The sequence below is a fragment of the Ochlerotatus camptorhynchus genome, unplaced genomic scaffold, assembly GCF_037179485.1.
Source record: "Ochlerotatus camptorhynchus isolate MF236.1 unplaced genomic scaffold, CSIRO-AGI_Acam_v1.1 ptg000558l, whole genome shotgun sequence".
In the NCBI taxonomy this organism is placed as follows: domain Eukaryota; kingdom Metazoa; phylum Arthropoda; class Insecta; order Diptera; family Culicidae; genus Ochlerotatus; species Ochlerotatus camptorhynchus.
In genome coordinates, this window is record NW_027041041.1 from 17,501 (window position 1) to 34,990 (window position 17,490).

At 43.9% G+C, this 17,490-nt stretch overlaps 1 protein-coding gene across 2 annotated transcripts in view; it reads right to left on the reverse strand.

Annotated features, from left to right (window-relative positions):
* Med (Smad/Smad4 homolog Medea) overlaps positions 1 to 17,490 on the reverse strand; it is a 38,965-nt gene that overhangs the window by 14,511 nt on the left and 6,964 nt on the right. Inside the window, exons 2-6 of one of the 2 annotated variants that reach the window (XM_065236628.1) lie at positions 15,272 to 15,528; positions 15,027 to 15,201; positions 14,784 to 14,966; positions 14,507 to 14,692; positions 10,602 to 11,415 (exon numbers count right to left, since the gene is read on the reverse strand). In XM_065236628.1, coding sequence (XP_065092700.1) covers positions 10,602 to 11,415; positions 14,507 to 14,692; positions 14,784 to 14,966; positions 15,027 to 15,201; positions 15,272 to 15,528 — 1,615 coding nt within the window. The remainder of the gene's footprint in view (positions 1 to 10,601; positions 11,416 to 14,506; positions 14,693 to 14,783; positions 14,967 to 15,026; positions 15,202 to 15,271; positions 15,529 to 17,490) is intronic. The other variant, XM_065236629.1, reaches the window with a different exon arrangement.

The following is a 17,490-nucleotide window of genomic DNA, read 5'->3' on the forward strand; positions in this document are numbered from 1 at the left end:
AGCAGGTGTTCCAATGCAAGAGGGCACAGTCTGCTGGAAGCTCTGGCAAAACTGGAAGTTATGCTGGCCAATAAAGGCACCAGCAGCACTTTTCGCAGAGATGGCCGAGAATCCATTATCGACGTTACTTTCTGCAGTCCGTCGCTGATGGCAAACATGGATTGGAGAGTGTGCGAAGGATATACCCATAGCGACCATCAGGCGATACGATATGGCATCGGTCAACGGAATACTGTGGCAGTACGGAGGACGAGAACTTGTGACCGAAAGTGGAAGACGAAAGCTTTCGACAAGGATTTGTTCGTTGAGGCACTTCGTGTGGACGGGAGTCCCGTAGATCTAAATGCGGACGAGCTGACAGAAACGTTAGTGAGAGCATGTGACACGACCATGCCGAGGAAACTGGAGCCAAATAACAGACGGCGTCCAGTCTACTGGTGGAACGAGGCACTTAGTACTCTCCGCGCTAGTTGTCTCAGAGCCAGAAGACGTGTTCAGAGAGCAAGAACGGAAGCAGACAGAGAGGAACGAAGAGAAGTGTTTCGAGCGGCCAGGGCCGCTTTTAAACGAGTGATTAAGCAGAGCAAGTCGAATTGTTTTAAGGAGCTGTGTCAAGACGCTGATGCCAACCCCTGGGGCGACGCATACCGAGTCGTGATGGCGAAGATCAGAGGTCCAACGATGCCCGCTGAAATGTGCCCAGAGAAGCTGAAAGTCATCGTGGAAGGACTTTTCCCGAAGCACGACCCAACAACCTGGCCACCTACACCGTACGGAGAAAGAGAGGGAGATAACGTCGAAATCACCAACGAGGAGCTCGTAGTAGTGGCGAAAGGATTGAAGGTGAAGAAAGCTCCCGGTCCGGATGGAATCCCCAACGTAGCGTTGAAAGCGGCGATCCAGTCATCCCCGGACATGTTCAGGATGGTGCTGCAGAAATGCCTGAACGAGGGTCACTTCCCTGACAGGTGGAAGATACAGAAGCTAGTGTTGCTGCCGAAACCAGGAAAACCGCCGGGGGATCCAGCATCATACAGGCCTATATGCCTGCTGGATACACTCGGAAAACTCTTGGAGAGGATCATCCTAAACAGGCTGACGAAATACACGGAGAGTGAGCACGGATTGTCGGAGAGGCAGTTCGGATTCCGGAAAGGGAGATCGACGGTGGATGCAATTCGGACAGTGGTCGAGAGAGCTGAAAAGGCGTCCAAACAGAAGCGGAGAGGAGATCGATATTGCGCCGTCATAACGATCGACGTCAAGAATGCGTTCAACAGCGCCATCTGGGAGGCCATCGCCGAAGCACTGCATAGAATGAGGGTCCCTGACTACCTGTGCAGGATCCTGAGGAGTTATTTCCAGAACCGGGTTCTGGTCTACGAGACAGACATGGGACAGAGATCGATTAGGATCACAGCGGGAGTTCCACAAGGCTCCATCCTTGGTCCAACGCTCTGGAACGGGATGTACAACGGCGTGCTAACGCTGAAACTGCCCAAAGGAGTTGAGATCGTTGGCTTTGCGGACGACGTCGTCTTGACGGTAACAGGCGAGACGCTGGAAGAGGTGGAAGTGTTGTCAACCGAGGCAATCGACATGATTGGTAACTGGATGAAAGGAGCGAAGCTGCAAATAGCCCACCACAAAACGGAAGTGTTATTGGTCAGTAACTGTAAAGCGGTACAGCGGGCGGAAATCACCGTCGGGGAGCACACCATAGCCTCGAAGCGTGTGTTAAAATACCTGGGCGTGGTGATCGAAGACCGGCTAAACTTCAACAGCCACGTCGAATATGCCTGTGAGAAGGCTTCGAAGGCCATCAACGCGATAGCTAGAATCATGCCGAACAACGCTGGTCCCAGCAGTAGCAAGAGGCGTCTTCTGGCCAGCGTGTCATCATCGATACTGAGATATGGAGGTCCAGCCTGGGTTCCAGCGCTGGAAACGAAGCAGAACCAAAGGAAACTGAGCAGTACGTTCCGGCTCATGGCCATGCGAGTCGTGAGTGCGTACAGAACCATCTCGTCGGAAGCAGTATGCGTTATCGCCGGTATGATCCCTATCGGCATCACCCTGGCGGAAGACAGTGAGTGCTACAGGCAGAGAGAAGCCGGAAGAGTACGGAAAGTTGTGAGAGTGGAGTCATTGGCTAAGTGGCAACAGGAGTGGAACACGACGGAGAACGGTAGATGGACACATAGACTAATACCGATTCTTTCGACCTGGGTGAACAGAAAACACGGAGAAGTCAATTTCCACCTAACGCAGTTCCTGTCTGGCCACGGCTGCTTCAGGAAATACCTGCATCGGTTCGGACACGCAGCGTCACCCCTCTGTCCGGAGTGTGGCAACGTCGATGAAACGCCGGAGCATGTGGTCTTTGACTGTCCAAGGTTCGAGGCAGTGCGAACGGAGATGCCCGTCCTTAACGTGGAGAATGTCGTCGATGAAATGTGTCGAGAGGAGGACTCTTGGAATGCCGTCAGCAGGGCAGTCACACAGATTATGTCAGAGCTGCAGCGTAAATGGAGAGAAGAGCAGCGATCTAGCAACGCCAGCTAGCGCTGAGAGTACGACAAGTGCATGAGCACAGCCACCCCCCGAAGTAGTCGCTTCACAGTGGTCCCGGGGGGATCCAGGCAGAGGAGAGAGTAAGGAATGGGTTTTAGTGGAGCTGCACTAGGCAACTAGTGGATACCACACCGTGCCACCTTCACTACAGGCCAGGCTTCTTGAAGCTTTCCTAAACCTTACTATATAAAAAAAAAAAAAAAAAAAAAAAAAAAAAAAAAAAAAAAAAAACACACACACACACACACACACACACACACACACATACACACACACACACACACACAGGGCTACAAATGGTGAGTTGACAACCTAGCTCTGGTTCTCACAAGTTCCTACCTCACGCCTCCCCGTGGTGTAGCCTGGGCAATGTTGTCCTTCTGACAATAGCAAAGTGAGGGGGTGCGACGCGAACACTGGCGCGGTAACCATAACACGGCGATAGAGGAAATGCTTCGTCAACCCGCAGGAGTGCCAACCGGCACATTAGGATCGACGCCAGTAAGATCCTTATTACGGCATACTGGATACGGCATGGAACTATGGACACGACACGGCACAATGGATTGGATACCACGCTACAGGGCTGACAGTCGTGCTATTCTGCTCCCTAAGTAAAGAAGGGTGACACCTTCTTGAAATGGCGAGTGGGCTAATAGTGCGGCTGCCCCCGTCCCGGTAAAACCTTGGCAGGCCTCCGGATACGTTCAAAACTCGTCACCAATTGGTGATTGGTGAGTAGTAGGCTCAGATGTAACATTCCTGACTTACGCCGATCTGGCTCTGAACACGGCCCCCATGAAGGACCGTGTCAACCCTAGCATGGCCTCCCTGCTTGCATAGATAACCATGGGATCACGATAGGAGACTACATACAACGAGTGGAGATAGCGGCCCGAAGGGGGGACCCATCAGAATGGATAAAATTGGAGAAAAAAATAAAAATGAAGAAAAAGAAAAAACAAAAAAAAATATGAAGAACGACGGCAATACGCCAGACAGTGAAAACGGAGGAGCAAACGTGTTCGCAAGGAGTGGGATATTGCAGAGATCACCAGTGTCGAACCTGGGGGTCACTGCGAGTTCCAGCAGCAGCAGTAAGTTTCAAGAAGAGCAGCCAGGCGTTGGGCTAAGCCAGATATTCACACCAATATCCAGTAGTAGCAAATCCCAAGAACTGCAGCTCGGGAGAACCAAAATGACGGAGGTCAGGAGGAAGATCGATGATCTCTATGTATTCGTGAAGGATAAAAACAACGTACACAAAGAGATCAAGCAACTTGTGACCGGTATCAAATCCGGCATAACAGTGGCAGATCGGGAATGTCAAGAGTGGAGAAAAAGGGCCGAAAATGCCGAAAAGGCTCTGCTGGTGGCCAAGGAGAGCATAAGACTGACTCAAGCACATGAGACTCCGAAGGGACCCACAAATCCACGTCCTGAAAAGAGAGATAGGGACACGCCAGGAGATGAGGAGGAGCCCAAAAAACGCAGGGACGACGAGGAAGGCATCAAGGAGATGGGAGAAAATGGTGCGTGGCGTAAAGTCGAGAACCAGAAGGAGAGGAAGAAAAAACAGAAGGAAGATGAAGTGAGGAAGAAGGAAGAGGAAGCGAGGAGGAAGGAAGAAGAAGCGAGGAAGAAGGAAGAGAAGAAGAAGGAAGACAGGAAGAATAAGGAGAATCCTAGGCCTCGTAGGGAGAGAAGCAAGGGTGACGCTCTGGTTGTTGAGGCGAAGGACAAAACGTCCTACGCAGCACTCCTCCGGAAAGTGAGAGATGATCCGGAGTTGAAACACTTAGGCGAGAATGTGGTGAAAACCAGGCGAACCCAGAAAGGCGAGATGCTATTCGAGCTGAAAAGGGACCCTACGGTTAAGAGCTCAGCTTTTAAGGAGCTCGTCGAAAAATCTCTTGGCGAGACGGCGAACGTAAGAGCCTTATCCCAGGAGTCAGTGGTCGAGTGCAGGGATCTGGACGAGATCACAACAGAAGACGAGTTGAAAAGTGCGCTAAAGGTGCAATGCAACCTGGGAGACGTACCGATGGCAATTCGGTTGAGAAAGGCGTATGGTGGCACGCAGACGGCGTCGATACGACTTTCTTCGGACGCAGCTAACGAGCTGCTGAAGACTGGCCGAATCAAGGTTGGGTGGTCAGTGTGCCCGTTGAAAGCTATTCCTCGGGTATCTAAGAAAATGGAGAGATGCTACAAATGCATGGGCTTCGGTCACCAGGCGAGACACTGCAAAGGCCCTGACAGATCTGATCTGTGCAGGAAATGCGGAGAGAAGGGGCACGTTGCAAAAGACTGTACAAAGCAACCGAGGTGCATGCTATGCAAAAAGGAGGACGGAAATGGCCATGTGACGGGAAGTTTCAGGTGCCCTGAGTTCAAGAAGGCGATGGTGGGCCAGCAATAATGAAGGTAACCCAAATAAATCTCAATCATTGTAACACAGCACAGCAACTGTTGTGGCAGTCAACAACGGAAACAAAGTGCGACGTTGCAATCATTGCAGAGCCATACCGAGTCCCTCTCGATAATGGTAACTGGGTGGCTAATAGAGCAGGAATGGCGGCCATACAAGTCATGGGCAGGTATCCCATACAACAAGTGGTGGCAAGCTCATATGAAGGTTTCGTGATCGCCAAAATCAATGGAATCTTTGTATGTAGTTGCTACGCACCCCCGAGATGGACAATTGAGCAGTTCCACCAGATGCTAGATGGGCTCACCGAAGAGCTCATTGGACGGAGACCAGTCGTCATCGCAGGAGACTTCAATGCTTGGGCAGTGGATTGGGGGAGCAGATGTACCAACGCAAGAGGGTATAGCCTGCTGGAAGCTCTGGCAAAGTTGAACGTCAGTCTGGCCAACGAAGGAACCATCAGCACCTTCCGCAAAGATGGTAGGGAATCCATTATCGACGTTACTTTCTGCAGTACGTCGCTAATGGCAAATATGAACTGGACGGTGTGCGAGGAGTACACCCATAGTGACCATCAGGCGATCCGGTACAGTATCGGCGAACGAACACCGGTGGAAATGCGGAGGACGAAAGTAAGCGAGCGGAAGTGGAAGACGAAGGCATTCAATAAGGATCTCTTCATCGAAGCTCTAAGGGTAGACAACAGCGTCCCGGGCCTAAGCGCGAATGAGTTGACCGAATTATTAGCAAGGGCATGTGACACAACTATGCCGAGAAAACTGGAGCCAACGAACAGGCGGCGTCCAGCCTACTGGTGGAACGAGGAAATTAGCACCCTCCGTGCTACTTGTCTTCTAGCCAGAAGGCGTGCTCAGAGAGCAAGAACAGAAGCAGACAGAGAGGAGCGCAGGGTGGTGTTCCGAGAGGCCAGGGCTGCACTGAAACGAAAGATAAAGCTGAGCAAGTCAAATAGTTTCAAGGAGTTGTGCCGCGATGCCGATGCCAACCCCTGGGGCAACGCATACCGAGTTGCGATGGCGAAGATCAGAGGCCCAACGATGCCGGTTGAAATGTGCCACAACAAGCTGAAAGTCATCGTGGAGGGACTTTTCCCACAGCATGACCCAACGAACTGGCCACCTACACCATATGGCGAGGTAGATGAAGACAACGTTGAACAAGTCTCCAACGAGGAACTCATAGCAGCAGCGAAAGGGTTGAAAGCGAATAAAGCTCCCGGCCCGGATGGAATTCCCAACGTGGCGTTGAAGGCGGCGATCCAGACGTTCCCGGACATGTTCAGGATGGTGCTGCAGAAATGTCTGGACGATGGTCAGTTCCCTGATAGGTGGAAGGTACAAAAGCTTGTGCTGTTGCCGAAGCCCGGAAAACCGCCGGGGGATCCTGCATCGTATAGGCCAATATGCTTGCTGGATACTGTAGGAAAGCTCTTAGAGAGGATCATCCTCAACAGGCTGACGAAATGCACGGAGAGTGAACACGGATTGTCGGAGAGGCAGTTTGGATTCCGGAAAGGGAGATCGACGGTGGATGCAATTCGGACAGTGATTGACAGAGCCGAGAAAGCTTCCAAACAGAAGCGGAGAGGAAATCGATACTGCGCCGTGATTACGATCGATGTCAAGAATGCATTCAATAGCGCCAGCTGGGAGGCCATCGCCAAGGCGCTCCATAGAATGAGGGTTCCAGGCTACCTCTGCAGGATTCTAAGTAGTTATTTCCAGAACCGGGTCCTTGTCTACGTGACAGACACGGGGCAGAAATCGCTTAGAATCACGGCGGGGGTTCCCCAAGGCTCCATTCTAGGTCCCACGCTGTGGAACGGAATGTACAATGGCGTGCTGACGCTCAAGCTGCCCAAAGGAGTTGAGATCGTTGGCTTTGCGGACGATGTCGTCTTGACGGTAACCGGTGAAACGCTGGAAGAAGTGGAAATGTTGGCGGCTGAGGCGATAGATACGATTGGTAACTGGATGCAAGGAGCGAAGCTGCAGATAGCCCACCACAAAACAGAAGTGATGTTGGTCAGTAACTGCAAAGCAGTGCAGCGGGCAGAAATTACCGTTGGAGAGCACACCATTGCTTCGAAGCGCATGCTTAAGTATCTGGGAGTGATGATCGACGACCGGCTAAACTTTAATAGCCACATCGAATATGCTTGCGAGAAGGCGACGAAGGTCATCAACGCAATAGCCAGAATCATGCCGAACAGTTCTGGTCCAAGCAGCAGCAAGAGACGTCTTCTGGCTAGTGTTTCCTCATCAATACTAAGGTACGGAGGTCCAGCCTGGATTGAAGCGCTGAAAACGAAGCAGAACCAAAGGAAATTGAGCAGTACGTTCCGGCTCATGGCCATGCGAGTCGTGAGTGCGTACAGAACCATTTCGATGGAGGCAGTATGCGTTATCGCCGGTATGATCCCAATCGGCATCACCTTGGCGGAGGACTACGAGTGCTATATGACGAGAGAAACCAGAGGAGTACGAAAAATGGTGAGAACGGAGTCGATGGCTAAGTGGCAGCAGGAGTGGGATGCAGCAGAGAACGGTAGATGGACACACAGGCTAATACCGACTCTTTCGACCTGGGTGAACAGGAAGCATGGAGAAGCCAACTTCCACTTGACGCAGTTCCTGTCTGGTCATGGCTGCTTCAGGAAGTACCTGCATCGGTTCGGACACACAACGTCACCCTTCTGTCCGGAGTGTGGGAATGTGGAAGAATCACCAGAGCACGTGGTTTTCGAATGTCCTAGATTTGATGATGTGCGAGAGGATATGCTCGCCCTTAGCACGGAGAATGTCGTCGAAGAAATGTGTCGAGAGGAGGGCACCTTTAACGCCGTCAGCAGAGCAGTAACGCAGATCATGTCAGCGCTGCAGCGAAAATGGCGGGAAGACCAACTAGAAAGTAGTAATGTGCTCACACAAGTGCGAACTGAAAGCCGAAGCCGGGAGAACTCTCCGTCAGAGTTCCACCACCAGGGATAACCGAGTAGAACGTGACGCTGGGAGCTAAATGGCTCACAAATTGGAGAGACGATCAGCGAACTGGAAGCGCCAATTAGCTGAGGTAAAGTGAGGTGCGTAATGCACGGCCCCCTCCGAAGTAATACGACAAGTGGTTCCGGGGGAAAAGGGCCAGGCGTCTAAGGAGGTTTTAGTGCGGTAAGAATCCCACACACCGTGTCACCGCGACTGTGCGCCCAGTCGTCAAGCGGTGGCACGATGGCCTTTTTGAAGGTTTCCTCCTTGCCAAAAAAAAAAAAAAAAAAAAAAAAAAAAAAAAAAAAAAAAAAAAAAAAAAACACACACACACACAGCAACTTTTGATTAAATTTAATTTGCATTAGGGTAGATAGGGGCAATATAGTTCTCCTAAGAAAAACACATCATAAAACATGAAAAACATTCATAAATGTATGATAGCAGTGGTCATGTTCATGCTTTGGAATATTTTTGATAGTGTAGGTACAGTGTTCAAAATATGGATAAAATATGACATAGAGTTTTTGATCTAATTTCCGTCCTACTACTATCCATTTCCCCTACTTCTTGGCTCTAAATTCGTCATACGAGTTTCAATTCCGTCCTAACGATTGTACGACTTTTCCCCGAAAACCAGTTCCCCGAAAACACTTTCCTCGAAAGTTTTATCCCCGAAATACGATTCCCCGAATGAACCAGTTCCCCGAAAGGAACGTTTTCCCGAAAACTATTTCCCCGAAAGAACTAGTTCCCCGAAAGATACAATTTACACTGTGCGATCTATTTAAATATGATCCTTTGTTACAACTTATCTATATGAAATTGAGAAAAATATCTTTGCTGAATATTGATAAACAGAACAAAGTCGTTCAACACCCTAGATAAAGTTTGTGGTTATGACTTGTTATGACATTTGGCTCGTTCTTCAATTTTATTACAATGAGATATCGCTTTGATAAATTAGTAAGATATTTATTCTTCAAAACGTTAAAGAACGAGCTGTGATACAAAGAAGGGAAAATTTTGCTTGTCGCAAGAAATTTTCCTTCTTTGAATCATAGTTCATTCTTTGACGTATAATATGGTATGATCCATGGAGCTAATTGCATACAATATGTGTGTTTGTTTGATAGGTACGACCGTTAAAAAAAACTCCATACAAACAAAGAAAAGATGTCATGCGTCCCCATGCCATACATATTAGTCACATGGCGACTCCTTATAGGGTGAATCTAAAATTGTATGGAGCACGAAGAAATCAATATGTGTTGAATAAAGACAAAAGTTTGACTTTCGTTAAAACTACATGGAAAGGTCAAAAGCTGCTGAAATAGGATTACACCGATTTCAGGAGCTTGACCTTTACATTTTGTTTTAACGAAAGTCAAACTATTGTCTTTATTCGACGCACATTAATATGTTTATTGTGGTATTGTTCGATACAAGTAGTTAACCAGCGAAGATGCGCAGATTCGGGGAAATTATTTTCTGGGAACTGTGCCATTCGGGGAATTGTATTTCGGGGAAAAGTTACATTCGGGGCAATAACTTTCGGGGAAAGTGTTTTCGGGAGACTGGTTTTCGGGGAAAAGTCGTACAATCGTCCTAACGCATTGAAACGTCATTAGATTTTCTTCGTCCTACGGATAAACGTAGGAAAAGGGGATTCGCTAGGAGCGCTTCTTTTGTTTTGAGAACAATGAGCGTAAATATTCATACAAGATTTATGTTGTAGCTAATGAACTAACGCATCGGAACAAACCTATTATTGATTTTTGCACGGTGGAATCATTGATATTATTGATCTTTTCTGATCGATAGAACGGAAATGGGCGATTACGACGAAGTAGCGCTCTACCCTACTCATTAAATTATAGGGTTTGCGAATGTTTGAAAAATTTCAGTTTTTGCTCCGATCAACAGGACCAGCGGATCGGTAAAATGCAATATAGTGAATGCCATGCTTGTTTTCTTTACTGCAGATCTTATTCTAGAGATTTTGAGCTAATGTTACATTTCCATCATTATTTTAGACATATATAATTGAATTTTGATACGGTTTTCATGGAGATGCATATTAGAAGCATTTTCAACAAGTTTGTAAAAAAATAGATTGAGTTAATAGGTAATATGCCCAAACGAACGGTGGCCCATCTCACCCCGTATGGTCTTCTTGCCCCATCCCCCTATATTGCTCATGTATGAAGGCAATAATATGAACTTGCAATACGGTGTAGAACCTCATATAAATATCCACTTTTTGACACATACAGAACGTACAATTGTTAAGGTGGCACTCTTGCCCCACCAGGACCTATTAAGAAAGGATTGCAGAATTACATAATGGTAATGAAAATAAGCTGTGCAAATGACTTATGCAATTGCATTGCCATCAACATAAATATATACGAGGCAATCACTAAGCAACATAAACCAAGACGAGAAACACGCTCAGTTGGTAAAATTTCACAATTGCAATCTAATAATACAATAATCTAATTCAACACCGTTCGGCTTATCGATCACTTTTTAGTTTAGACTTGTTAATGCTTTGCTCAACAAGAAAGACCGAACATACGCAGACTTACCTCGCTTTTTCGCTTTGCTCCGTTCGATGAACGTTGCTGAGTGCGCCCAAGCAGAACCGATTTCCACCAGACGGGTCTACATAGCCATCGACAGTAACATTGGGACGATTCGATGGTACCTTGAACATTTCGCCGACCTGCGTATCGAGTTCGAAGTAGGCAACCGAACACCAATATTCCGGAGCCGGCTGTCGAGACAGACGCTGTTGGCTAGGCATTTCCTGCATTTGACCTGAGCTTGAACCACTGACACTACCGGGACCGCCTCCATGTTGCCAGTATTGCTGATGGCCACTGTGAGATCGCGGATCCGGTGCTGGTGGCTGAATCGATTGCGTATACGTTAGCGTGTTGGCACCAGACCAGGTTGCAGCACCGGTCTGGTGTTGGTTGTACTGTCCTTGACTGGAGGACTGTTGTTGTGACTGCTGCTGTGGCGGTTGTTGTTGTTGTTGTTGTTGTTGCTGCTGCTGCTGCTGTTGCTGTTGGTTGTTCGGTGGGTGGCTGTAACCATTTTGCTGCAGGTGAGGAGATACAGGTGATGCTGCGGATATCGAGTTTGGTACGCCCATGTTTGGACCGAGTTGAGGATCACCGGAAAGTGTAGGGTCGACGGTGCTGTTGGTATAGTATTGGCCCTGACCGTCTGAGTTCAGCAAATTGGGCTGTGACGAGCTGCCTATCAGGCCGTTTCCACCGTTTGTCATTTGGGAATTTGGTTGCGGCGGCTGAGGAGGCCCCTGTGGCGGACCCGGCTGAGGAGGACGTAATCCTCCACTGTTGGCTAGACCAATGGCATTACCTAGTACGGAGGCTGCAAGGGAACGTAAACAAAAAGGGTAGATATCGTATTACATTAATGATAACAAGAATTGGAAATTTTTAACTTAATATTCATACAATAACCAGTTGGTAAAAATTCAAATCAGGTTAGTACAGTAATTACAGATCAAGAATAAACCAGAAATTATTATCAAAAAAATAACAGAAATTGAATGAAGATCAAATATTACAGTAGGTAGTTTTACTAAGATAATAGATAATGTTTTGGGCTGATTTTTCTGAAATCACCAATCGTTCGAGAAAAATTTCTCAGAAAATAATGAAACTATTTTTTATTGATAAAAAGGAAATATAAGGATTTTTTTATCAAATTAGCAACTTACTTTATAAATACATGCAAGTCACATTTAGTGTGTTTCTTCAAATGTCTAATATAAGAATTTAATTCCATTGTGATTTCTTTTCGTCCACCATTATCGACGCCGGTTGAGCTCCAGGCGAAGTCGAAGTCTGAACGTCATAATCGTTCAACGGTAATTCACTGATGAGACAACGAAACCTCATTCTCAAGCTCCTACCCTGATTCTTTCCTCAAAAATGTTGGTTCCATCCCATCCATTCTAGACGTAGATTTAAACAAAACTTGTAAGTTAAAAAAATCAATTATTGGCTCCGTAAAGCTAACGTGATTAAGCCTTCCAAATAATTAAACTTTATAATAAAAAACATACCAACCGTTACCATATAGACCGAAATTGGGAGTTGATATCAGCCTCTTAAACATAGAAAATTTAGAAATTTATTTTGTTAAACCTAAAAACGGTATAAATTAATAACAAATTATTAAAAAGTTGCTAAAATTTTTAATATTAAACATGTTTAACAAAATCCCTTAATTTGTTATCAAAATGATGGCGTTTCAATAAATTCCCATTGCCAATTTTGCGATTATGGGCAAAGACAAAACACTTTGTCGTTTTTTTTTATATTTATGACAGTAATGGCTAAGATATTTTTTTACAATGTATTGAAATTTGGTGTTCAACGTTCAAAGCTAGTTTGGCGATTTTAAAAGCCATTTCAGCGTTATTTTGGAGGTTTATGGCAATTTTGACGTTTTTAATAGCCATTCTTAAAGTCGATTTCTTGCTTTCAAGGTTGTTTTGGCGTTATTAAAAGCATTATAAGGCCATGTGAATGGCAAAATTACGTTAATCAGTGTTCGGAAAATCATTTTTAAATGTCATAAAGGAATTGCCGGCGCCGGTGGTGTAGTGGTAAGCGTGACCAGGCATGGAAAATCATTTGCATTCATTTGCCTCTAACTTTTTTCATCAACAGCATTACACAAAATGATGTACATATAAAGCTTTTGTAGGTTTTGTTATTAGCTACAACTTTTATTAACAAGTCAAATCCGTATCTCTGATGCATGACGAACCAGAGCGAACAGAAGTCACTACTGTTTTTCAGTGAATGTATTTTACATTCACTGAAAAACAGTAACAAGTTCTGCCTGCTCTAGTTCTTGATGCATAAGAGATACAGATTTGAGTTATGAGCAAAAGTTGTAGCTAATAACAAAACCTACAAAAGCTCTATGCATCATTTTGCAGAATGCTGTTGATGAAAAAAGTTAGAGGCAAATGAATGTATGAAATGAATGTAAATGATTTTCCATGCCTGAGCGTGACTGCTTTCTCACCCCAATGGGTCTGGGTTCAATCCCAGCTGAGGTCGGTGGGATTTTTCTGAAGCATAAAAATCTTTGGTCACGTCTTCTTTCGGAAGGGAAGTAAAGCCGGTGGTGTCGGCCCATGTGTGTTGAATGGGTGCGATATCCTACGCAGGTGGGGAAAACTGTCTGTTGATTGGCACTAGATTGCGTAACAGAGACCGACGTTAAATAAAGGAATGAAGATAACAATTAACAAATAATAGCGCCGACATATAAATAAATGAATTTTTGAACCTGATGTTTGCGACGTTGAATTTTGGAAGGCAACACTCATGGGCGCATAATCTCAAGCATGAGATTTGAGTTTTTGGGATTTTCCGAACACTGCGTTATATTGTTATATAATATGAATGTTTTATAATGATATAATAATATGTGAAAAAATCAAAATTGATTTTTTTTTCTACAAAAGCAAATTGGGTGAATTTTTTTATTATTATTATTATGTAGCACTCTTGGGTCATTTGTGACTTGTCTGGGGATGAGATTTGGACTTCTTTTTGGTATGGATGTTAACCAGTATGCCGAGGCCATCCCCAAATATTTCAAATTTCGAATCATCAAAATTGAAACAATTTTTGGTTTTAAGTTACCTAGTTAAGTAGGAGCTCCTTATTTTTTTTTTTTTTATGAAAGTTTTCTTTCGGTTCCCTCAACGGTTTATACACTGAAACAAAATCCATTGGCAAAAATACTATATTGATGGTTAGATTAAATACCCTCACCAATAGATTTTTGCAGAAAACAATTTCATTTAATTTTACTTTTATTTCTATCAAAATTACTATGCATTTTAAGCAAGCATAGTAGTTTTGCCAGGATCATAGTAAATTTGTTAACACTCATAGTCAACTATACTGAATTCATAGTAGATTCAACAGCAATAGGCGTGGTTATATTGATAATAAGTGTTTTCTGCAAAATAGTATTCCTTACTATGGTCCTTGTTTCAGTGTACATAATACTTATTTTTTAAGCACAAAAAAAAAGTTTAACAAAACGATTTTAAAATGTATATTGTTGTTTCAATAAATTCAATAACATTCAAATAAATTTGTATTTTACTTTTAAAAACTGTTGGCCAAAGTTACATGAATACAAACTTATCAAAACTTGGAGACTCACTTATGAGGCAACTCACAGATTGAGAAACGCTGATTTAGCTAATTTCCAATGCAACGAGAGAGAACTTAACATATTTTTCATTTTTTAGTGTTCTTACTGACAAAAGGCTGTCAAATCGGAAAAGTTCATAACCAAGAAATAAATAAAAAAAAAAATAATTATTAAAACTTCAAAGAACTCTTCATGTCATGGTCATGTTATTTAAGCCATTACATTTGGGTGTTAGTGTTAGTGTATTCGACAACATTCAATGTCTTACAATGCGGCAGTGATGATGAAAGCCGATTTAGCGGGGCGGAGCTGGAAGCAGACAACGAGGATGAACTTGGGTTGTTCATCCAACTACCATTGCTGTTTCGAGATTGCTCGGATGGTTCCATTTTTGGTATAGGTCTTGGGGCGCTACCCGGCGGCGGAGGAAACATACTGCCCAACTGTGACGGGTCTAGTCAGTAAGAAACATAAATTTAACCAAAGTAAAATAATAACAACATAAATTGTCAACAAAAAATAGAGAACACAGCAAAACTTCAAACCTGGCACTTGTTGATGCATTCCCATGCCTCCATAGCCCGATCCGGGCACCATCGTAGGGTGATGTTGGATAGTTCCAATTTCATTGCCATCGATATCCATTGATCCTGGCACCCCTGAACCAGGTGTGTATTCATCCTTAATTAAGCGGCTTGGGCCTGTCTGCAGTGTTAATCCGGATAGATCTACGAAAACAGTTCACTTCAATGCACATGCTGGCACACCAAACACCCTTGTATCCTTACCAATTCCGGGAGATACCACCCGTTCGTAGTGATACGGATTGACGCAAACCGAGTCGCATTTGAGATCGAACGCAAATTGACAGTACTTGACGTGCTTCAGTTCGTTCTTGTGGAGATCAGGCCAGCGCCATATGCGAGCATAAATCACATGTGGGAAACCCTTGCGGCCAGCAACCTAGTAAGTATGAAATACGTACTCGTAACGAATTCACAATCCTAGAAAAAGAAAACCAATCTACCCATACCTGTAAACGTCCATCTAGTGTCCGCTGGATCGTGACACATTTACTCGGATGAGCACCGTTTGTCGTGATGGCAGTGATGAGAGAATCCAGCTCGTCTCGTTTCTCCTTCAGCTTCTTCACCAGAGATTCGATTGCACGTTTAGCGAAGCCTTCGCTTTCACCGCCTTGCCGGTGGCACATCAGCGAATGGACGATACTAAGACAGGCATCGGCGCTTGTTGGGGCAGCGCTAGGCATGGAGGACATGTCGCGAACAACTGAAATTTTCGAAAAGAAACAAAATATTCTAAATCAATCAATCTATATAACACTTTAGGTTGGTTGGTTATCTTTATTTATGAGACATTCATCCAGGGGCTAGTTCGTCTCGTGATATAACAGATTATTGTATGCATTTCATTCGCTTCAGATGATCATAAACGTACTTAATTATTGAATGATAAGATTCACGGTAGCACATCGTCTAATTTAACGTGATTTGCGCCTGCGAGATATCCGCGGTTGAATTATCGGCCGCTATCGCTCACAGACAGCGGAAATGATGTTCAGCGCAGATCGATGCATTTGATAAAGCATTTCCAAGAAACAAATTTCATTCAATTGATGTTTTAAAGTAGTTCGGCGTAGTGGTTAACATCCATACCTCTCACGCCAAAGTCACGAGTTCAAATCTCACCCCCGGACAAGTCACAAATGACCCAAGAGTGTTAAAGTGACTATAGTAATAAAAAAAATAAAAAAAATTGCATAATTTTTGCTTAATTTAGAATAATGTTTTGAGATATTTTAAAAAGATACATGATTTCATTAGAAAGAATCGTTTCTACTTCTCATATACAGTACCAGACAAAAGTATATCACATCGCGATTTTCTTTTCCGGATGTACAAAACGTTTTCTGAAATTTTTGGCTTTGATTGATTCGGTATAATATTGAGCTTGATTTGCTGAATCTGAATGAAGTTTTAGCAATTTTAGTAAAACGCATCTTTTTGATGTATCCTTTTAGAAACTGAAAATTTTCAAAGTTCAATAAACCAAATTGGATGAAACTTACCTCATTTCTACTAAAGGCATGGATTTTTTATATCAAAGTGTCTACTCATTTAGCTAAATAAAATTCCCTGAGTAGTTTAGTTTATTCCATGACTTCAAATTTCCAGGTTTTTGAAGAAACATTTTTTATGTGAATTCCTTAAATTGGTCATCAGAATTCTATACAGGGTGGCAAGTGAATTGCTGATTCTAAATTCATGTTTTTTCCCCAGTTTTCCTGTTTTTTTTCTATTAAAATTCCTGGTTTTTGAACAAAGCTGTAACTCTATCAGTTTTGCAGATTTCCTATAATTCTTCTACATTAGAAAACTGTCTTAAGTATATTTTATATGTATTTAGTGAAATTCTTCACATTATGCTTCGTATGCATACTAAACTTGGTTTATCAGAGAGGGGAAGCTTAGTAATCCCCATTGCCTACCCATGGCGCCATTCTATCGCGGCATGAGCCAGCAACGCCGGCCATAAACCTACAGTCTCCAACACTCCACTAGCATGAAATTAAGTCCGCCAACCAACAGCAAGGTGCAAAAACTAGCCAAAGGGAGGGAATATTTACGCTCATTGTTCTCAAAACAAAAGAAGCGCTCCTAGCGAATCTCCTTTTTCTCCGTTTATCCGTAGGACGAAGAAAATCTAATGGCGTTTCAATGCGTTAGGACGAAATTGAAACTCGTAGAACGAAATTAGAATCAAGAAGCAGTATTAGATTTTAAACAATAACTTAACAATTTGTGACTCTTTATGGACATAAAGAGTCACAAATTGTTGACTTTGACATAAATATTCCATTTTTTGTTTAAACTCGTTCAAAAAAGGGAGGTAAAGCGCAGGCTGTGCTTAGTAGGACGGAAATTAGATAAAAAATACCCTATATAATAAAAAGAATTGAATGAAAAAGACGGTTATATAATACTTTTTTCAATTTTAAACTTTATAGATGAAAATGTGTAAATGTTTATTAAATTAACATATAAAAACGTGATTGTTTATTTTTTTAATGATCACAGTTTCAGCATACACTTGCTTAAACTCTACACTGGAGCCCTTATATTGATAAATTTTACTTCTATGAGCCTCTATTTTAAATCAACACACAGACGTTCCTAGGCTATGGTGCCCGTTTGGTCACTGTTGTTTTTGTGTTGATCCAAATAGTTTTGA